The sequence below is a fragment of the Girardinichthys multiradiatus genome, chromosome 7, assembly GCF_021462225.1.
Source record: "Girardinichthys multiradiatus isolate DD_20200921_A chromosome 7, DD_fGirMul_XY1, whole genome shotgun sequence".
Lineage (NCBI taxonomy): Eukaryota > Metazoa > Chordata > Actinopteri > Cyprinodontiformes > Goodeidae > Girardinichthys > Girardinichthys multiradiatus.
In genome coordinates this window covers 31,843,868-31,867,294 of record NC_061800.1, presented here as the reverse complement: position 1 = coordinate 31,867,294, position 23,427 = coordinate 31,843,868, and the positions used below count along the sequence as shown (strand labels likewise).

General features: G+C 38.5%; 2 protein-coding genes across 2 annotated transcripts in view; one reads left to right on the top strand and one right to left on the bottom strand.

Moving 5' to 3' along the window:
- The first annotated feature begins 1,766 nt into the window (after positions 1-1,766).
- On the top strand, positions 1,767-10,279 carry desma (desmin a). The gene is made up of 10 exons (XM_047371520.1): positions 1,767-2,447; positions 4,213-4,273; positions 4,415-4,510; positions 6,366-6,527; positions 6,613-6,738; positions 6,860-6,970; positions 7,188-7,297; positions 7,404-7,456; positions 8,160-8,245; positions 9,635-10,279. Exons 1-10 carry the CDS (start codon positions 1,867-1,869, stop codon positions 9,674-9,676), a joined length of 1,428 nt encoding a protein of 475 aa, XP_047227476.1. The 5' UTR covers positions 1,767-1,866; the 3' UTR covers positions 9,677-10,279.
- Positions 10,280-13,983: 3,704 nt separating this feature from the next.
- Positions 13,984-23,427, bottom strand: part of tmem198a (transmembrane protein 198a) — a 61,052-nt gene continuing 51,608 nt past the window's right edge. Inside the window, exons 6-7 of the mRNA XM_047371519.1 lie at positions 17,593-17,903; positions 13,984-16,447 (exon numbers count right to left, since the gene is read on the bottom strand). Coding sequence (XP_047227475.1) covers positions 16,298-16,447; positions 17,593-17,903 — 461 coding nt within the window. The 3' untranslated portion in view covers positions 13,984-16,297. The remainder of the gene's footprint in view (positions 16,448-17,592; positions 17,904-23,427) is intronic.

Sequence of the window (23,427 nt, the reverse complement as noted above, 5' to 3'; positions counted from 1 at the left end):
CAGATCTCACATACAACATCATAGTAATAATAAACATAATTAGTTCTGAAACATTGTTATCATGGAATTAGGGAAGGTCAGTTGTATGTCCTGTAAGATTTTGAAAGTGACTTATACTGATTTTAAGTTAATTTAAATTATTCAGTTTCATGACCTGGTAATCTAACTCATAGTCAAATATTATGGGGTGATATAGAAGCAGAGAAAAGCAAACTGACCTCACAGCTTTTTAAGGTGGTTCAATTCCTCCATTTAATTTATTAATTTAAACAAGATTTGCACTCGATGGATGATAGACCCATCCAACCTACTATAAACTCTCACCAGGAGGATATCATTTTATTACCCAACTGTGCTTAAAACCTCTTCATAACTTTACTCCTGACCTGTCTGCTGGGTTCCTTGGTTTTCATGGTGTGTTTTTCTTCACTAATGTTCTCTAGACTATCTTTAAAGCCTTAACAAAACAGCTTTGTTTGCACTGATACTAAATTAACTCCATTTGGACTTCATTAACTAAATGGGCTACATGTAAAGGGAAATTGTTGGCAGTGGATTTTATTTAGGGATATCTGAGTTAAAGGATTTGAATAAAGCAGCAGTATGTTTTTTTTTATTTTTATTGGAGTAAAATGTCAAAACCACCTATCACTTTCTTTCCAAATGTAGACTCTTTTGTGTCTATCACATAAAATCCCGAACACATATACAACAGAATGCGGAAAAGTTCCAGGGGTAGGGATACTTTTCTAAGACACTTTATTATAGTTATAAATTATAAAACTTTTATTTAGAGAAATATTTTAAAATGGCCACGACTTTAGCCGGCACTCTTGGATTATTCATTGGTCTCCACAGATTTGTTAAAAATACCATAGAATTACATTGAAATCTTGAGCTCCAAAAGGTTTCACAGAGTCAAATCTTTGTTGTTGGTGTTTAATTATGCGTGATATTGTATCAAACATCCAACCAGACAACTTTGGCTAAGTAACACAGAGTTTAATATTAGCATCTTATTTGACCAGTGTTTTCGGTTGATGTAATATTTTACCTCATATTGTTACTGAGAGGGTCAGTTAAGGAAAGTACACCTTTTTAAGTGTTTAGTGTCACATCTCTATAGCATATTGTTTTATTTTAAATGTTAAATGTGCTTTGTTTCATATTGCTTATAGGCTTGGGATTTATCCTGTAGCACACTTTTTGTATTACTGCTTGTTACTAACGCAAGCACTGAATGAATGACTCTTAATCTGACTCTTAATCGCTCGTGTGGTCATGTTTCAGAAGAGACAGCTATGAATGCACAGCTGATCAACTTTACCAGCAACTGAAACTGGACCCCGTCAACAGCTGAATCTAGGGCTGGCAACAGGCGAGACAAAGGTGGGGGATTGGTATGTCTAGAGGGTAGACACTCTGAAGCCAAGATCCTTAGTTAGAGAGGATAAAGAATATGTAGCATTGAAAAGCTACATTTTGAGTATATATATAAAAAAAGGCTTGTTAACAGTTTGTTAAGTGATCAGATAAAAATAGCCATTGAAAAAAATCTGACTAAATGTGAAAGTCTTAATTTAATGTTCTCAAAACATCCTGTCTACTATATCAAACAGATAGGATTGCTCTGCTTTGAAGGAGGTTGTGGGTTGGGAGTATGAGTACAGGGTGAAATTAGATAGAGGGAGGCCATAGAGGAGGGGTTGGGGGCAGGAGTGGGTGTGGATGGTCTACAAATAGTTGCTCTCTGTGCCTGCCATTTCTTCACCAAGTTTTCCTTCCAGTTGCCTGGTGGGACGGTTGGGTCTTAGCACCTAAATCAGCTTGTTCGAACCCACAAACCAACCAACCAGTCAAGGAAACATGAGCAAGTCCTACTCCTCCTCAGCCCAGAGTGCCTCCTCCTACCGCCGAACCTTTGGTTCTGGTGTTGGTGCATCACCAATGTCATCCCTCTTCTCCTCCTTAGGAAGAGGCCGAAGCTCTTCTTCCAGCCATTTGTCTTCCAGACTCTACGAAGTCAAGAGCACTGCTGTCCCCTCCTTCTCTGGCTTCAGAGTTTCCTCTGGTGCTGGAGGAGCAGGATTTGGCTCCTCTACAGCCATGCGTACCTACAGTGGCGAGAAGCTTGACTTTAACCTCGCTGATGCCATGAACCAAGACTTCCTCAACACAAGGACCAACGAGAAGGCTGAGCTTCAGCACCTCAATGACCGCTTCGCCAGCTACATAGAGAAAGTACGCTTCCTGGAGCAGCAGAATGCCGCCCTGACTGTGGAGGTCGAGAAGTTGAGGGTTCGCCAGGGCCCGGGGCATGTGGCCGAGCTGTATGAGGAGGAAATGAGGGAGCTGAGGAGGCAGATCGAGGCCCTCACCAATCAACACGCCAGGGTGGAAGTCGAAAGGGACAACCTGGCTGATGATCTGCAGAAACTAAAGCTCAGGTAGGTTCTGATGGATGTCGGCATAGTGTGTCAATATGTGGATGAAGGCAATATGAGTAGAGATGGCTTCAGAAGATGTTGACAGAGGGGAGCCACTAATAATCAACCCGAGGTAGCACACTAAAACTCAACAGAATTTCAGGAGCATTATTTATACATGTCAATGAGATTATCTGAAGATAAGGAAAGCAGAGTAGAAATAGCTTGTTTATTTCTCTTCCGGAGAAAAGAGAAACATAAGGTAACCCAAGAAGAATTTGAGAGTAGACATGCTTGAGTGAATGTTACAGTTTCCCAGCTTCCTATAATATTGCAAATATATTCCCAAGAAACATCACAAAGGGAAATTAAGATAGACAGACTTGCAGACTCATAGGCATAAACCTTAGACAGACAGATAAAGTTTCAGCCAGACTGAGAGCATTCAGACAAGAAAAGGGATGAACAGATAGAAAAAAGCTGTCTTGTAAGACAGTTAAAGCAAATAAAAACTCAAAATTTCACTGCAACATTATCTTAAACTATGCTTGTGGTTCCTATATCTGTCTGTTTATAGCTTCTAGGTCAGTTTGTGTTTTTGGGACAATTCCATCATATCACTGAAGGCATCATCGCTCACTTTAAAGTGTGTAATAATAACCCACCCCAAATACACACAGTATGCAGTAAGCTTCCACTTCACGTACACCCCCCTCCCACACACACACACACATCACGTACACAATCCCTTGCTCTTCACATTCTGTTTATCAGCCCTCTTCGAGCAGCTGCGTGAAGCTGTGAGTGAATCCAGTGAAATCACTTGCTGCACCCACTGAGATCAAAATACCCCCAAAAACCTCCTGCCTGCTCACAGCTACCACAAGTGAGGGTAACATACAGCTATATCTATTAAATATTTTCATGTTTTAGGCCTCCAGAGCAGTGGCGATTGCTCTAAGACTGCAAGGGAAGCTCAGATTCCCCTAAAATGTCAAAAAACAAGTGATCAAAATATACTGTTGTGTGTACATGTCATTGACTAAATATGTGCTATAACGCGCTCAACGTTTGTTCAGAATCAGCTTCTTATCACTGGTAACGACACAACTTTCCTCTCACTCATTCCCGCAGCTTCACAGTGCTTTAAAGGGTGAGTTTAATAGTGAAGCAGAAATGCTGGACTTTGTCCCGCCCATCGGACGCTCAGCGTCTCTGGGGGTCTATGGGGCAGTGGGTTGGCCTCGGCTGGCCCGGATTCTCAGCTTCTGCATGTTGATTGGATGATCTGTTTGAGGCTGAATCCCTTTTTGATTGACAGCGAAATGAGCGAATCAGCGAATCAGCAATCTTGAAATTGAGCTTCCCCTCCTTGAAAGACCAGCATCCGCCACTGCTCCAGAGATGATTGGTCTTTACATTACATTACATATCTAATTGTGCATGAATATATATTTTTAAAAAAATTGCTTGGTGAAATGCTAAATGTGGAAACAGCAGGAGCTCAGGGCAGGCCTCTGTACAGTTCTTGTTATTACCCCACAGCCTCTGACAGTGTGAGAGCAGGTGCATTAAACATTTAGGGCTAAAAGAAGAAGTGGAGAAGTGTGTGTGTGTGTGTCCGTGTGTGGATACAAGTGGAGTTTAAATAGAATACTGTCTGTTAGGTTTTATTTTTGGTACAAATGCACCAGCAGCCAAATAGAAAGAAAAGCCAAGAAGAGTGTGCCCTTTAACTTTCTTCTGTTGTTTTTTCCCCGTTGGAATACCTCTGCCACCCTTATAGACTGCAAGAAGAGATTCACCAGAAGGAAGAAGCTGAGAACAACCTGTCTGCATTCAGAGCTGTATGTCTTCACTTTTTTATGTTTGCACCTTAGTTTAACTTGTTAAAAGAAACTGTCTCTCTGCCTAATCTTTGTGTGACACAGATTCTTAGTCATCTGTCTTTGCCTAAATATATTTTCTTGTTCTGTGCTTGTATGCAGGATGTTGACAGTGCCACTCTGGCCAGGCTGGACCTGGAGAGACGCATTGAGAGCTTGCAGGAGGAGATTGCCTTCCTCAAGAAAATCCATGAAGAGGTTTGTTACTCTTAAATGATTCCAGCAGAACTACATTCTTCTTTCCTAGGATGGTTTGTACTGAACCATTTTACACCGTCGTGAGCCAGATTCCACACTGTAACATCAGATCAGAGCCTCTGTCAGCATGCAGATCTTTAAGAAATCAAATCCTTCCTATATAAGGTCACCCTCTTATGTTAAATCACATGCATTAACACACTCTCTCTTTGTAAAGAAATTGGCATAACCAAAAAACATTTTTGCACATTGCCTTGCAGAGATGAAAATACTGAGTGAGCCACAAGCTCAGATTCAGGGCACTGCTGAGTCTTGTCATCTTGTCTTCTTTGTCTCAACTTTGACCTCCTAGAAATGTTGAAGTGACTGATTTAAAAGGGCCTGTCAGCTGTTGTGTGACATGTCTGAAGTGTCATGACAAGCGTGCTTGTGTACAGGACAACAGATGCATAGCTATTTTAAACCATTGATTAGACCACATGACAGCTGAGTGCAACCAAAGCTTGCAAAATTCAAAGATCTGTATCTAAAATAAAACAATGAAATTTGCATTTTGTTTTAGATGTTATGTGTTTGATATTTTTTCCTTATGCGCATCAGCCTCCAGACATTTTATTTTTAATGTTAGGTCAGGAAGTTTATTATTAAACTAACAAATTTAGGAAATGCAACCCCATTACACCAAATGCGTCATTTTGATACTTCTGTTCCTGAGACCATTACCTCTTTACCCCTTTTAAAATTTTTTTTAAATGTAACTGTTTATTGGATGGGGCTGCATGGTGGCGCAGTTGGTAGCACTGTTGCCTTGCAGCAAGAAGGTCCTGGGTTCAATTCCTGGCCGGGGGTCTTTCTGCATGGAGTTAGCATGTTCTCCCCGTGCATGCATGGGTTCTCACCGGGTACTCCGGCTTCCTCCCACAGTCCAAAGACATGCCTGTTAGGTTAATTGCTCGCTCTAAATTGCCCTTAGGTGTATGAATGAGTGTGTGCATGGTTGTTTGTGTGTTGCCCTGCGATGGACTGGCGACCTGTCCAGGGTCTACCCCGCCTCATGCCCATAGACTGCTGGAGATAGGCACCAGCTCCCCCGCGACCCACTATGGAATAAGCAGTAGAAAATGACTGACTGACTGTTTATTGGATGATTTCAACAAAACAAAACTTTTTTTGAAACATGGCACATTTTTTTATGCCTTCCGCATTTTTCTAGACATCGTCTACTTCATAATTAGCTAAATGTTTCCTCAATACCACAAGTTTTTGAGTAAAGTATTAACTTTGGCAAAGACTATATAAAAAAATATATAAATTTGGCGTCACGTCGTTTCAAAAGTTGGTACTTCTCAAAAACTTGCTAAATCGAATCTTATACTTGTCTTCTGCCCTTTGGTGGAGTCTTTTTCTGTTGAAATGCAAAAAAAAAAAAATAGTCAATAGAGTCATACAACAACAAAAAATTGTTGTGTGCTTATCATTTGTGAAACTGTAGGCAGTCAAGAATATGTCAAGGGGTTATTGCAGCAGTTGCGGGGGGGCTTTCTGCCATGTGTTTTCAATGCATACAATCCATATCCTTTTGGTTAGAAAAATAGTACAAGTACATGACCAGTTTATCAATTATGATGCAAAAATAAAGAGAAATCTAGGTGATATTTATTTTTTTAACACATCCAAAAAACAATTTTCGAAATATAGATTTTTTTTTTGCAATTATTTCTTTTATAAGGCTTTGGAGTTTATTTCTCCTATAAATATCCATATAAATCCTCATTGTTTTCTTACTGACTAACCTTTCGTTCAACTGTTTATTTTTGCTTAAAATTAATCTCTTCTTTCCATGGACGCCTCGCAGGAGATCCGAGAGCTGCAGAACCAGATGCAGGACACTCAGGTCCAGATCCAGATGGACATGTCCAAGCCTGACCTGACTGCTGCTCTCAGGGACATCCGCGTGCAGTATGAAGCCATTGCTGCAAAGAACATTGCAGAGGCTGAAGACTGGTACAAGTCTAAGGTAAATTAGAAGCACTGTATGAGTAAAAATATATATTTTTTTCTGTTGCTGAAATGTTTAAAAACTCAACCGGTGTCTCCTCAAGGTGTCTGATCTGAACCAAGCCGTGAACAAGAACAATGACGCTCTGCGCCAGGCTAAGCAGGAGACCATGGAGTATAGGCACCAGATCCAGTCCTACACCTGTGAAATTGACTCTCTTAAGGGCACTGTCAGTATTTAAATAACTCATTATATTCCAGTTATTTGTACACTATACAGTCTCAATTACATATTTTATTCTGCTTTCATTCTGGTTTAAACTTGACCGCATCTCCTTGCTTTCCTTTCAGAATGAGTCTCTGCTGCGCCAGATGAGAGAAATGGAGGAACGGATGGGCCAGGAAGCCTCTGGTTACCAGGATAGCATTTCACGGCTGGAAGAAGACATTGCCAAAATGAAGGTAATAAGCTTCAACATCTCAAATGACACATTGAAAAAGATAGCAGATAACCAAAGCAGCGGTTAACAGATGCAAGATGTGGCATTTTAGAAATAACCAACCCACTTTCATCAGATAATCTCAGTATTTCTTGTCAATGTTTTTTGTTGGTGTAGAAAGTTTATTTTTATGAATCAACAAGACTTTAAATGAAACTTTTCAATGTTTTAATCTAAAGGATGATATGGCTCGCCACCTGAGGGAGTACCAGGACCTTCTCAATGTAAAGATGGCCCTTGACATTGAAATCGCCACTTATCGCAAGTTGCTGGAGGGAGAGGAGAGCAGGTCTGTTTGTTGGTTATTCAGAGTTGAACATATTGGAGGACAATATTAAACTCACCCAACTTTTACTATTATTTTCTTATTTTTTCTCTGTTCCTTTACCATGCAGGATCACAACCACCCTGCCTGTCCAGTCTGCCTATTCTTCCATTGGATTCAGAGGTAGCAGGAATAGACACATGTTTCTTCTTTAACACACAAATGCCTGTTAAATCCATTTTACATTCCAAAGACGTCAACAACAAGGATCAAAACATCTAATTTTAGCCTGTGACTGAATATGGTAGATGCTATTTTGAGGTTATTACAAATGATGAACCTGCAATTACACTTTCTAACCACTGTGTGGGGACGTTATACGAGCCAAACACAACCTTAGAGGCCAGTTTCACATAAAGGCAAGCCGGACTGATATATCTAATTATATAATTTGGTCTCCTCCTTTGATGTGTTAGCTGTTCAGATGAGGTATTAATCCATACTATCATTTGCCTGCTACACATTTTTGCTACTTGTTACAAGCCAAAAGAAGCACTACTACAAAAATTCCATAAAGCAACTTCTTTTAAGCTAATTATTTGAAAATTGTCTCCAAAATGTTTTACATTTAAATGTTAAAGTTTTTCCATGATAAAATCAAAAAGTCAGACTTTTGCCATAATGAAACAGATTAACTGTGGAGGTTTCATGTTCTATTAGTTTTTGACTGAAGGAAAATTTAATGAAAACCATAAGCAGATTCAAAATCTTTTATCTGATTCTCTCCCTAATTAGAAAGTTTAGTATTATCAACAATCAACAGTAAACTAACATCAATGTATTTAAACTGAATTTCCAAGCTAATTGGGTCAATGCATTCTTACAGAGACCAGTCCTGAGTCCCAGCGCCAATCAGAGGTTCACTCCAAGAAAACTGTTCTTATCAAGACCATTGAGACCCGCGATGGAGAGGTTTGAGCTCACACGCATCCACACACCCACAGCACAGATAAATGAATCAGTCCAGGCAAATACATACACGTTAACGTGTGTTTCACATGCAAGCCCCCTCTATTCCTTGTCAATTAATTCAGGAAGTTCACTAAGAAATACAATACTTCTACATAAAGGTAAAACATGATCAGTTCTTGCTGATTCCTGCTACAAAGACCTAAATTACCACTGAATGTTAAGTAAACATCAATCAGACAGGTTTTTTGTGCTTGTTAAGGAAAAACAAAAACAAAATGCAGAATATGCCCAAATCAAAATAATTTTATTTTGATATATTCAAAATGCATTTAGATTTTTGATCATATATTATCAATATACTAGTAAGAATCTAATATTTTGCAAAAGTAATTAATTAAAAGTTTGTTTTGATAACATGTTTAAAAAATAACTACAGCGTTAGCCATGGTGCTATACATAACGTTGTAAAAAATAAGCAGATTTAATGTAAACACATTTCTAAACACACTTAAATTGTACTGGTGATTAATATTTCCAAATGAAAAAATGTTTGCATGGATAAAACTACTGTATTGGTTGTTTCTGAGGAATTTTAAAGTTAGAAATATTAAATCTTTGCTATATTAAGGCTTTTTAGCAGCAGTTGACAGTGATACCAGATTCAATGTACATCACAGTTGTAATTGTACCATTTGAAATGTGTAAACTGACAAATATTTGTGAGATGATTTGACAGCTTTGCTTCGACCTCTTTGTGTCTAAATGTGAACCCCTGAAAAGGTTTCTTTTCTAAGAGCTTCAAAGTAATTTCCCTTTGCCCTTACCCTTACTCCACAGAAACAATAAGATGGACTAACCATAAGGAACATGTGGTAAAAGGCTAATTATGAAGGGCAATATGTGTAATGGGATTCAGCACTAATAATAGTAATACAAACATTGTTAGAAAAGACTGTAAAGTTGCACGTTTTTGTTATGACAAATCATGTTTAATGTATTACATTCCCAGATGAAATATTCAATGAGCCAGGGTGCTAGTGCCCAGTGTGTAAATTTAATTATATTGTTCCACCTACCTTCTATCAGCTGCTCACTTGCTTCTATGTATTTGCCATATTTTCTCTACATATAAGCATGACAATAATACTGAAATTACATGTGAAAAGACTTTTATGCCCCACTGTAAGATGTTGTAGTTTGTAGACACTTGCCCTCTGTAACACTGTCATCCTTCAACAGTTGGCTTCACTGGCCTGCACAACACTTCACTCCAAGCAATGCCTTCACAATGTATCACAAATTACTTGGAACTTTGTCTGCATTACATATAGGTTCCTTTACTTGAATTGTCCTTTACAATAACTGATTTTATCTTTTCTTTCCCCTCAGGTTGTCAGTGAGTCAACACAGCATCAGCAGGACATCATGTAAAAAGGGAACATGTCATAAATAATAATAAAAAATTAACAAATATCTAAATTGTTTCCGACCATTATGATGACAACATATAAGTTGAGCCAATGTTTATAGACAGAAATCAGAATGTTAACTTCAATTTACAATAATTGCAATCTACTGTATACATCACAGGAAAGATGCAGGTACAGTGCCTTTTGCCTGGTTTTAAATGAAGGGCATTCCAGTATTTTAAACTTCCTAACTATTAATTTCTATTTCAGAAGAGCACCAGACTTTGCCAATTCAATTTGAAGTTTCTGATGTTAAAGACAGTTTGTTGAGCCTAAAACACTGTGGTCTAAAGGGAAACTGAAAGGAGATTTTTTCACGGTGCATTTTCCAAGGTTTGTTTGTGCACAAATCACAAGCATATGATTAATTAGGAGCAATTTCGGTTGCTGATTTAAGGAATGTGTCAAGTTGGATTTAAAGAATAAAAAAAAAAAACCATTGAACTAAGAGGGAACTTAGTCATGTTTAAAGTTTGAGATCAGCAGGATGCGCTAATTGTTTGTGTATGAAAGAGTAACAATGGTATGATGTTTCACTTCAAATAAACTTCAATGAAGATGTGCATCACTGTGTCGGTTTTTAATTGTTTTAATATTGAGACGTAATAACGTCTGAGATTGTCTGAGATTGCACAAAGACTCTTGACAAAGTAGCCCTAAAACTGTTTTACAACACGGCAGTGGCAGCGTCATGCTGTGGGGATGCTTTTCTTCAGCATGGTTAGGAAATGGGTCAAAGCTGGTGGGAAGATGGATGAAGTTAAATACAAGAGAATAAAACCTGTTTGAAGCTGAAAAGAAATTTGAGACTGGGTTGCTCTGTTACATAAAGTAAAAAAAACGTTAAAGTTTGTTGTAGTGATGTGGCATTTGAAAAGGTTTGGAAGTTATGGATACTATTTCAAATACCATAGCTCTGATCTTTAGCAGTTCTCAAAAGATATGCACAGCGTTTTAGTGACTCCCTTATGAACTGCAACAATTCAGCTTTCTCAGATAAGTGTAGCACTCTTATACTAACATTTAATTCAATTAATGCAGGGAAGGGAGGTCGAAACAATCAGCGCCCTGCCTGAGCTAGGAGCAGGGGAAATGTGAACCATGGCTGGGTAATGAGTTGTCCCTGGTCACACTTTGTTTCCAGCAGAAAGCAGATTAGAAAGCAGCAAGACTTACAGTATGTGTCATTTGTCTCTGAAACCACTGGAGTGAAAATGTCAACAGAGATGAAAAAAGGCCAGGGGTGTGAGTATGGAAGACAAAAAAGAAGCACAGACAATAAATGAGCATTCAATGAAGAACAGGGGAGAAAAGGTGATGCAAAGTGAAAACAAGAGAAATGGAGAAGGTGAACTGAATGAAAAGGTTATCTGGGCAGAAATAAGACACGAGAGAAAGAATAGGAGAGAGGAAATTCTACAGCATGTTAAAAAGAACCTCAAAAAGAAAGAATGTGATGGGTATTCCAGTAATTGGTGTGAGCTGCATTAGCCAGAATGTTCTGTAGTCATCATTTGCAGCTTATGTCAAAAGCTTCCCCCTCATTATGTAGAAGCTCAACAGGAAAGGGCAATACATCCCTACTGTTCCTTCTGCTTCCTTTAAATGGAGTCAGCTTACTTAATGATGTCTACCTACACATTGCTTCCATGCTTCATAGTTAGGCATTCTAACCCATCCCAGATTAACAGATAGACCCAATGTCATCTTACTTCCTTCTTCCTTCTGGGGTGTTTGAGGAAAAAAAGCATAAAATAGAAAAACAAACTTGTTACATAAATTGTAGGTGCTTGGGTATAATGGCATACAAGGCAAACAATTATATGGGATGACTTTGAACAACATTATATTGTAAAACCTTAATGTAAAAGAACCAAAATCATTTTAGCCTGGCTCCACTGAAGTTGATAAACAACCCTAGCGAGCAGACCTTTGGTTTATATCTGGATGTACATTATCCCTTCATTAAGCTTCCAGTTGAGCTTCCTTCACATACATTTTTTTCATGTTTTAAATCATTTGTTTTATGAATTAACAAGTCCAGTTCATACATCACACTAAATAACTAGGCTCAGTTCAAGAGGCTAGGAATAATTTAAAAAAAGTATGGCCTAAGTTTTTATAAAAGTAATAAGGTTGTTAAAATAAAGTATATTTCACAGTGTTAAACATCAAGTACCAAATAAAAGCAATATTTATTTTAGAAACAACAGCAAAAAGCAAATGAGCAGATATGTACTTACCATAAAATATAATACAGGATACATTTAGATTGCAATATGAAATCAACTGGTAATAAAATAAAAACAAATCTATATAGCCTGTTTGATAACGGAATCAAGTCACTGTACTGAATATGTAATAAAGAAAGATATCACAAATTATGGTCATTTAAATAACACATTAGTGAAATCATGCCTATCAATAATGATAACTTGATGTTTTTTTCTGGATTATGTTTTTCAGTTAAATTGAGTCAGGCTGAAGCAACAGACCCTGTCCCTATTACTTTTATTAGTTTAATACATACATTTCCTAATAAGCCACCAGAAGCAATACATTATATAAACATGTTTGCTCATGCTATAAATTTTATTGCACTGAACATCCTAGAAGTTGCATTGACTACCACTCAAATCATCATGTTTACATTCTAACAAAACGAGACATGGACGTTTCACATGTTCTAAGTTCCTGGATATCTCGAATCTCTCTATAGGCAGGAAAAATCCCTGATCTATGAATCATTGCTGATGTCTTTCCATCCTGGCATTGTGTTAACGCACAATGATATGCTTTAGACAAGACAACTTGCCACACTTGCTGATGATAAGTTAATAGACAACTGATGATAAGTTAACAGACACCTTTTCCATTTTGTCTCCATTCCTGTTTAGTGAATAATCTGTTTTTTGTTTCTGTAGTCTTAGAATTCTGTTTAAAAATTTTAGGGCCTGATTAAGATCATGTAATTTCATTTTGTTCTAAAAGATTATTTGAATTATGTATTATGCCTTTATATATAATAGTGAGGAAATATTGTGGTGATTTTGAAAGGCAAAATTCCTGTTAAAAACTTAAAAGTAAAATTAAACAAAACAAGAATTATATAACTCGCATGTCCTGAAGTTTAACTTCTTATACTGAGTAAATAAATGATGACAGTTCATATAGTTTGTCAGAAAAATGAAAGCATTATCAGAAAACCCTTTAATTTAACCATACCCGTTCATAAAGCACCAAGACATGACTTTTAGGAAGTAAATTGAAAAAATCCTTTCATAAGAAAAAATGTAATTGCAAACATATGTATGGCTTATAGATAAATACATACCCTCAAACTTCTCCTTAAATGGTAGGCCAAGTTAAGGTTTACCTAAATATGAAGCGGACGGAAAATGATACATAGATTTTATTTTTTCACAAATAAAACATCTACAGACTGAATCATTTGCCTATTCTACTTTGTAAAGAAATTTGGTCTTGACTGGGCAATTCTAACACATTAAAATGCTTGGATTCAAACTATTACATTGTAGCACTAATTGTATGTTAGATTGTTGTGCCGGAAGGCGACCCTCCACCTCAGTTTCATGTCTTTTGCTGCCTGTAACCGGATTGCCCTGTATTTAGCTCACCATCTTACCATCAGCTTAGTTTAGCTTTCATGTCTCTGCTTAAGAAAAGCACCCCCACAGCATGATGCATGACCAGCACCATGTTTCACTGTAGGGATGATATGCAAAGTATCTTTCCACTTAATTGTTATGCAGTACTTTCAAGTTGGTAATATTTCTCCAAAGCACTGTAAGTATGTTTATTTTAAATTAACAATTTTTGGATCTGTATTGTTGACCTCTAATTAATTTTGTACCCTGGAATATGTTTTTGCAAGGATGCCAACCATGTCACCATGACTACTGATCTGTGATTTGCATAAACAAGCATGCAGTTATGTTGTCCAACAAATTTAAAATGGGTTCGAGAAAAAGAAGATTCAGAGCCAAGTTTAAATTCCAAGTTTAAAATTTGTCTGCTGGATTTTATCATCACAGGTTCAAACAGCAGGATGAGAAAAATATTTACACTAAGTCAAATCAAAAACATACAACAGGATCACAGCATAGCAGGTCTACTCCATTAACAATATTCAGCTGCAAAAATGAAAACATAGTAAAGTATTTGCACATTAAAAGATTATTTACAAGTTGGTATCTACAGTCGAAATTTTCTCCTAACATCATACAGTGAAACAAAATATTGTAAAACATGAGCAATTTACATAAAAATGATTTTTAGTTGTCCCCCCAATTACAAGAGAAAAGAACCAATGATTAGCAATTACAAATGATAACATACATCATCACTACCGTAAAAACACAACAAGGACAAAAAAAGAGGACTGAAGTACAAGCAAAAAAAGTCACATCACTATAGACACTGGTGAAAGACTATCAGAGTAATACAATACAGCAGAACAGGAGGTGGTTTAAATTAAAAGGGCTGGTTTAGATTTTGTAGCGGAGATCCTGTTAAAAGGTTACAGTAATTTCTTACTTACAGTAGACAAGTGTCTTTGCATCGTCATTCAGTATAAATGAAGATTAATTGGTGGATGAGGCTAAAGCTAAAGTCTATTCCAAGAGGGGCCAAGACCAAAGTGGTCTTCTACCATTTTGAAAATACTTCTGTCTCACAATTGTCAAATAGTTTATGCAAACACTATTCAAGCATTGTCAGCATGTTTTAGCTGGGCTGATTATTTAAATAAAAAAATAGAAATAGGAGGTGGTGCACCACAGCGATCTTCCTATACGAACCTTGTACTGAGAACAGTAAGTGTAGAGCATTTCTGGACAAACTAACCACCTAACAGAAAAGTAAGTCTGTTTAAAGTTTATTGTGAGGCAATAAAAAAACATTTTTCTAAACTACTCATATGTTTTTTTGCATCTTGACTCTGACCAGAAACACTTTTTTTAATCTGGATTTATACTACCGAAGGTAAGATATTAACTACGTGTAACCTTGTAACAGAACCTCACTTTAAATACTCTAAACCATCCATTTACTAACAACACATGTCCTTTTAAAGGCTTTTATCTGGAGAGTTTAAACATTTAGAGAGGAAGAGGTGTTTAGACACCCCTGGTCCAGAAAAGCTGGAAATCTGGGGTTTCCAAATTTCAACAATGACACAACACAGTGGATACAGGTATTATACAAGTTTTGTCATGCAATAATGGAGTATGATGTAAATAACTGCATAATAAGCAAAAGCCAAACACTGTTAAATTAGTATGTAAATATGTAACGGTTGTTCTGTTCACATTTCAAACAGTAAAATATCCTAAATGTTTAGGGGTCAAGTTTTAATCCATTTCATATTTTCGCATGTTTGGCAGTGTCATCTGTCGCTGCTTATTTTATTATTTCCTTTATTAGCAATTGTGCGTGCATAAAACATCTCATTTCCTTTAAGATTGAAATAAAATAACTCTCCTTTGTGCAAAACATTGAGGTCAACCTTTGCTATCTGGATGTTGGCTCACCAGCAAGAAACACATACAATAAAAACAGAGTAACATGTAAATTTATGTTGACGCAAACATACACCTAGAAAAAGGTCCAGCAGTAAACATTAGAGGGTGCCATAAGCAAATGATTTAATCTTCTTACCTTCCTCTTTTCAAGGAAAGAATCTTTCTTTAAGGCCTCCTCTTTATCAAATAACATGCCATAAAAACTCTTCAGAAGTAAATCCTTTCAAACGAAGCAGTATTTGGCAAAACAGGAGGGGGGTGATTATTGTACAGCATGCTTGTCAGATATTTAAATGAATCCCCCTCGTGTTTGCTAATAATTGGGTCAGTCCATCAGCTGCAGGGCTCACAAGTCCACTCAAACATGGACACAGACGGTTTAGGATCAAGCATGGAGGCAGGTCAATGATGAGATGTAAACACATCCGCCTTGGAAAATGGCACAAGGTGCAGAAAATGATACACATTTAAAAGAGGAATTCACAAAGAACCTCTTTGGTTTGAACCATTTAGTCTGATACACACCTACAACTCATCCCTTTTAAAAACAACCCACAGGATTTGTCAAACCAGTTGCGCATTTCTGTTTTTACAAGCTGTGATGAAAAATATAATACAACTGAAATAAATATTTTATTTCACACAGACACCTTCAAGTGGTAAAAAAGTAAAAGAGTAAGAGCTTTGAGTTCCACTGTTTGCACTGTATCTTCAGTTTTTTGACATATAGCGCTGAGCACTCACCTCAGAACCAATTGTATCCTCCTTTAATTAAAGATAACTCATGGAAACAACAAAGAAAAAACTTGCATTATCCTGATACTTTGAAACATACGCAATTCCTTTTCAGCTCAAATGTTACAGCATATTCACAAAAATCCTTATCTCTCGAAAAGAACAAAAAACCAAACAGGGCAGAACCATTTTGGGTTACCGAAAGTTCAGGTGGGTAAACTGGCAGTTGATTGGACTACATTAAGTCTTTTAGTCCTGTTGAAATCTAAGAGTTTTTGAAGGAGGCAGTGATTGTGTAAATGTGTTCAGATCCGAACTGCTGGTCCACTGGGGACTGTGAGAGGCACTTGAGAGCCACAGTCATAGTCTAGTTGAGCCATCCGAGAGCGGCTCATTCGAGTGTGGGAGTACGCCCGTCTCTCAGTCTGTCTGTCTCTGAAACTCCTGATATAGCTCTGCAGATGGACAGAAGATAAGAGGAAACAAACAAATTTCCAATGATTATGAAAAATCTTTCTGTTTTGTGGTTTAATGCCATACAAATTCAACTAATGGTTAAAAAACATATTTTGAATTTTTATTTTAGAATTGATGTATCTTCCATTAATATAATCCAAAAATGTTTATTTAATAGTTTCATAAGGTATTTTATTAAAAGCTGACTAGGGAGAACATACAGTGCTGTGAATATGACCATATTTTGGACCACTTCAAGCACAAAACGTTAATGTATTTTAATGAGATTTTATGTGACAGACCAGCTTTTGTTAAAAAAGCAAAAACAAACACTTCCCCGACCAGCTTTGCTGTCTCAGCTGAGGAAATGCATCCCCACAGCATAATGCTACTATCACCATATTTCATAGCATAGATTATGTATTCAGGGTGATGTGTAGTATTTGCCACACACAGCATTTTGCGTATAAGTCTAAAAGTGTGAATTTGGTCCACCTTGATATGAGTATTTTCTCCATATCTTGTTGTTAGTATGTTAGTTTTATCTGCCTTACTTGTGGCAAACTGCAAACAGGAATTTATTTGGCTTTGTGTCAACAATGGCTTTTTTTTCATTGTTCCATTAAGGCAGATGTCTTCATAGGTTTGCAGATGTGCGATACCCTCTTCTTGACTTGACGTTGTTTGTTTGAGGTCTTAACAGAATAGCCATGTTTTACTTAATAAATTACACAGAACATTTACTAATCAGGTGACTTCTGAAGGCACTTGGTTGCACTGGATTTTATGTAGGGGTATCAGAGTAAAGGGGTCTGAACACAAATCTGTGCCACACTTTGCAGCGTGTTATTTGCTAAAGGCTTTTAGCACATGCCTAACTATGTGATACTTTATATTTCACAACCACATTAAATCTCAATAAAATACATTTAAATGTGTAATTGTAACATGATAAAATGTAGAAAATATGAAATGGTATGAATAGCTTTTCAGACACAGTACATTTACTGAAATTAAAACAGAGAGTTTAAAATAGGATTCCAAAGGAGAAAGATTGTGTGACTGTTTAAATACTTATGCCATGGACATGTCAATAAAACCTGTTTTCCTTTTATTTTAAAAATAAGAATAGCTGTCATCTTACCGGAGACAGCACATCTCCATCAAAGCGTCTTTTAGGATTGGGTTTACGGTGGTAGCCAGGTTCCGTATGCGTAGGAGGAGGAGGGACCTTAGGTGCCTGAGAGCTCTGGGTTTGGTGATGAGGGTGGGATGCCACTGGGTGGTGGTACTGCTGGTGATGGTGGTGGTGATGAGTATGTGTCTTCTGCTTGAGGGTGGTCTTCTGGTTCTGAGGTTTTCTCCTGTTCTTGTTCTCCTTCTCCTTTTTCAGCTTCTCTTCCCTTTGTCGGATCCGCATGAGCTGGACCCGCCGCTGCTGTCGACTCAGTACCACTTGAGGTCAAAAAGAACAGCATGTTGATTATGTGTGGAAGGAAAGGAGAAAGAGAACAATGGATAATCAAGAGGGAGAGGCTGTATTGTAACAAGGAAATCCAGTGAGGAACAAATGTAGCTGATTATGCCAAGAAGAGAGAACACATTAAAACAATAGTGGTCAAAAATGTATAGCAGTCAGGTGATCCCCCCACCCCCCGTAACTCTATTATTTTACTTGTGTTACTATATGTGGGGTTTCATTATAAAGTGCAGCTTGAAGAAAATGTAAGAAAAACACAGACAACTTTTGCAATATTTTTGACATTTCTAGTTTGTGAGGCAAGTAATTTTCCTTGCTGGGTCTACTTGCACCAAGCTGCTCAGCTTCCTGACATATTGTGAGTGGGTGAATGTGATCTTTCTATTTTAACACCGTTTTCAGCAGAGGATGTCCAAAATACATGTCGTCTCATTGTCCATTCCTTAAATATATAAATATACTTGGAAGCTTTGATTGAGTCATTTTACATCAATATAATTACATCTGCAGTTGAAGATATTCGTTCATTTGTATGTTTGATTTATGAGCGTCCTCACATTGCACACAGACAGAGTGTGTGTGCATGTGTGTTTGTGCCTGGACATGTTATATGGTCTATTATTGTTCTTTTGTGCGTGTGGACACAAGGCACCATCTGCCAGGAAAACTGAGAAATGATACCCCCTCCCTTTCTCTTTCTTAGTTCACCCTACGTCAAGCCTCTCTTTGCACATGCTTCTGTGTTGGGGTGAGGGCGGTGGCTAGCATTCTGGTAAAGCTATCTTGTGAGGTCCAACATAAGCTTTTAGTCCTCTTAACCAAGGGCACTTTGATACTAGATAGCTAGCATATCCTTATAGCAATACAGTTTGACAAGTACTGTATACTTGTCCCACTTTTGTTTGTAAAAGACAAGAAAAATAAAAAGAGACAAGACAGATTTCACCTAATTTATTCCTTCATGTTGTGTTGCATCAGCTGTTCTGACAGAACAGATGATTTCCCTCTCTGTTTCACTTGGGTGCCCCTGCTTACCCATTGTGCCCTATTTTGCAACCCTCACCCATGCCCTTCCCCCCATACTCCTGCTCCCTCATTACTCCTTTTTCAGTCATTCCATTCCTTTTTTTCTTTTCCAATATAGTGCTTATCATCATTAAAGGGCACTTTTAACAGCACAACACACTTTTATTTTGACAAACATTAGTGGGACTTCTTTTAACCAGCTATCTGCTTTAAAGTATTTTTTTTTTTCATATTCAGCTTTTTGGACATTTGTTACATGAAACATATATACACGCCCCAATCAGAATCTTGCCTTCTCTATTTATTTGTAATGTTTAACCATTATTCATTGGTAGCTTGACAGGGAAAAGGTCACTCACAGGGGGATGACATGTAGTAAAATGCCCGAGTTCGGGAATCAAGCTGCGGCTTTTATGGTGTACCCTATCTACCATTGATCCACATAACTCCCCCATCTGACTTCATCTTCAACGACTCAGTAATGATGATATTAGCTAAAATGGATTCTTCGTCCTACAGTAACAACTTCCTTACTGAAGAGTGTTGTTGTCGGCACAATTTGGTTGTGCGCAATTGTGGTTTGTTCACTATTTGGAAAAAAGATTGGCAATGCACTTTGGGAGGGTAGTGCCATTATTTTGATAGCATCAAATGATGCTTTTAATGCACAGGGGAAGCATTATACAACAGTATTGCCCTTGAATAGTACAGGTTTGGAACGGATTGCTGCCTTGGAGCATCGGCTACCAAACAGGCAGTATGCATTGTTGCATAGAACATAATAAGGTTGTATTTTATGATGTGCCTTCTGATGTCACCCATGTGTGTTGCCCTTTAATTTTGGATCACACCAAGATAAAAACTCGACACATTCCAGTATACAGTACATTTTTTTGCTGAATATTTGAATCAAATATAGAGCTGTTATTTGTTTTTTTCTTCTTGACATCATTATGTGAAAGTTTCTCCAATTTCATCTGCCTGGCTGTGTAGTAGGCACCTCTCCCAACTATCAAGACACATTTGAAACCAGATTTTTAGATACACTTTTCACTGTCTGACATTAAATATTAGCAAACCTTCCTGTTTTATGTCAGTTAGAATTACGTACATTATTTATATTTGATAAATGCCAGAATTATGAGAAAACCTTTCTTAGATAGTTTTTTAAAAATTTAAATTCAGAAATGTTCAATGCCTTTAAGTAACTTACGAATGCCCTGATGATGATCCCATCACTTTTTCACTATGATAGGTTAATTTATAATACCTGACTTAAATGGGGGCACACCTGTAGATATACTTTAAGACAAATTCTCAGACATACTGATTCTGTCATCGTTTTTCTAGCTGCTTTGATCCACATGCAGAAATACACTCAGGAAACAGTAAATGTTTAACAAGTTTATTATAAAATATTTTGAATGCTGGAGAACAAGGAACGCACCGCTGGATTTGTGATGATGGGTTTGATCTGAGAAACATGGAACATTGGGTGAATGCAGAGACTCGAAGGAAGCTTTAAGCGGACAGTTGAAGGACTGATAACCGCCTCAATCTCATATGGGCCAATGAACCTGGGGGCGAGTTTCTTGGAGATCGATTTTAATGGGATGTCACGTGACAAGAGCCAAACCTTCTGACCAGGTTGGTATTGGGGAGCTGGAACCATTCTCCTGTCTGCGAACCTTTTGTTCTGCTCTGCAGTGCGTTGAAGGGCTTGTGAGGTGGCTGTCCAGATATGTTTGCATCTACGGATGTGATGGCGTACTGAAGTGACAGAGATCTCTTTTTCATCAGCTGAAAACAATAGTGGTTGGCAGCCCAGAGAAGCCTCGAAAGGGGAAAAGTCAGTGGTAGCAGAAGTGTGGGAATTATGAGCGTACCCGACCCAAGGCAGGAATTGGCTCCAGTCTGTGGGGTTGGTTGAAGTTAAACGGACAACGGACGGTGGATTCCAGTTCTTTATTCATTCATTCCGTTTGGCCATTAGACTGTGGGTGATATCTTGAGGTTAGAGACACCTTAGCTCCCAATGCAGAACATAATTGTTTCCAAACCTTAGCTGTGAACCGTGGTCTGAGAGGATCTCCAGAGGTATTCCATGGAGTCTGAAAATGTGTTTCACCAGACGTTTAGCTGTCTGGAGGGCAGAGGTTAGTTTTCTGAGGGGGATAAGATGACAGGTCTTAGAGAAACGGTCGATAATAGTGAGTATGGTGGTCATACCTTTAGAAGTGGGAAGTCCAGTGACAAGGGCAATGTATGACGAGGGTCGCCTAGGAATACAAATAGTCCTGCGGGTGGTTGATTAGAGGACTTGTTTCTAGCACATATTGCGCAGGCTTGTACATACTCTTTAACGTCTCTATGAAGGGACGGCCACCAAAACTTTCTGGAGATGAGGGCGATGGTTTGACTAGAGCCAGGATGGTCCGAGAACTTGGATGAATAGAACCAGTTGATCAGGCGAGACCGGACGGTTGATGGGTCCGATTTGGGGGTCCAGTTTCGGGATCTGGTTCAATCCTGAGGACCTGGGATACCAAGTTCTCCACATTCCATGTGAGGGCTCCAACAACACAACTTGGTGGAAGAATGGGAGCAAGTTCCTCGTCAGAGTCGTCCGGGGAGAACTGTCGAGAGAGGGGGTCGGGCTTGATATTCTTGGATCCAGGTCTGTATGAGATCGAGAGTTTAAAACGGGAAAGGAAAAGGGACCAACGAGACTGGCGAGGGTTAATGCGTTTGGCTGCTTGAAGGTAGGCTAGGTTTTTATGATCTGTCCATACCACAACTGGGTGTTCAGCCCCCTCCAGCCAATGTCGCCACTCTCCAGGGCCAGTTTTATTGCCATCTTAATTTCCCTCTACTGGATTGAATCTGTGGGAGAAAAAGGCACGAGGGTGAAGTTTGCCGTCAGAATCAGAAACTTGGGACAGCACAGCTCCTGCTCTGATGTCGGACACATCTACTTCTAAAATAATTGTTTTGAAGGGTTTGGGTGAATGAGAATGGCGGCTTGAGAGAGACTGTCCTTGAGTCTGTCAAAAGCAGCATCTGCTTGTGGAGTCCACTCAAAAGGGTGTTTAGTGGAAGTCAGAGCAGTTAATGGGGCTGCAGTTTGACTGTAGTTTCTGATGAATCTCCTATAAAAATTGGCAAAACCCAAAAACCGTTGAAGCTGTTTATGTGAGTCAGGAGTGGGCCATTCGAGTACAGCCTTTATCTTGTCTGGATCTGAACGAACCTGCCCACCCTCTAGGATGAATCCGAGGAAGGTAACAAAGGTCTTGTGAAACTCACATTTTTCAGCTTTTACATATAATCGGTTCTCTAGTAGGCATTGAAGGACCAGACGGACGTGTTGTTGATGCTCTGAGAGGTTCTTGGAGTAAATGAGGATGTCATCTAGATACACAAAGACAAAACGATCGATGAACTATCTCAGGACATCATTCACTAGGGCCTGAAATACAGACGGGGCGTTACAAAGGCCAAAAGGCATAACGAGATACTCAAAATGCCTCAAGGGGGTCTTAAAAGCTGTTTTCCATTCATCCCCCTGGCGGATTCGGACAAGGTGGTAAGCATTTCGGAGGTCGAGTTTGGAGAATATGGTTGCATCTTGTACAGGTTCGAATGCGGAAGAAATGAGTGGAAGAGGATATTTGTTCTTTATTGTGATAAGGTTGAGTCCCCTGTAATCAATGCATGGACAAAGGGATCCATCTTTCTTTCCCACAAAGAAAAATTCCGCCCCTAGAGGAGACGATGAGGGATGGATGATGCCCGCAGCTAGGGATTCAGTGATATATTTTTCGAGAGTTTGTTGTTCTGGGCGTGAGATATTATATAGTTGGCTGGAGGACAGAGGAGCCCCAGAGAGAAGGTCAATGGCGCAGTCGTATGGGCTGTGAGGGGGTAAGGACAGAGCCTTGGTCTTACTGAAGACCTGTTTTAAATCCATATACACTCCAGGGACTGAAGTTAAGTCTGGGTACTCCGCTGTTCCAGGATCAGGTTCAGGTTGTTTGGGAAAATCGGCTGAATGTAGACAGGATGAGGGGCAGTTTGTGGACCAGGAATGTCGTCTGATCTGCTCAAGTAATTTTATGTAAGAATAAGCAGTATAGCAATGTTTAGCCATTGCATAGATTTATAAAGGAGATGAGTTCTGTGTCCTGTAAATGAAAGGTTTTTAGTGTAAAATGTGCACCAGCCCCAGAAGTCCTTGTTAAAAGACTGGCTGAATCTGGTAAAAGGTTGTCATTATCCACAGGGAAATGAGTAACATACCAACATGGGCTAATAAGCCACTAGGAAAGGAGGAAGTTATTACTGAAAAAGCATCATAAAACACCAGATGAGATTTTTCTAATGCACACAAAACAAAGACCCTAATCTCTGGAGATGTTATTCGATCTAATGAAAGAAAAACTGAAGTGTTTGGCCACAATGACTATGATTATA

Excerpts from the sequence above, each read along its gene's own strand:
- desma (XM_047371520.1), top strand. The coding sequence starts at position 1,867 with ATGAGCAAGTCCTACTCCTCCTCAGCCCAGAGTGCCTCCTCCTACCGC. Across the intron at positions 4,274-4,414 it reads ACCTGTCTGCATTCAGAGCT|GATGTTGACAGTGCCACTCT; the intron begins GTATGTCTTCAC and ends GCTTGTATGCAG. Across the intron at positions 6,971-7,187 it reads AAGACATTGCCAAAATGAAG|GATGATATGGCTCGCCACCT; the intron begins GTAATAAGCTTC and ends TTTAATCTAAAG.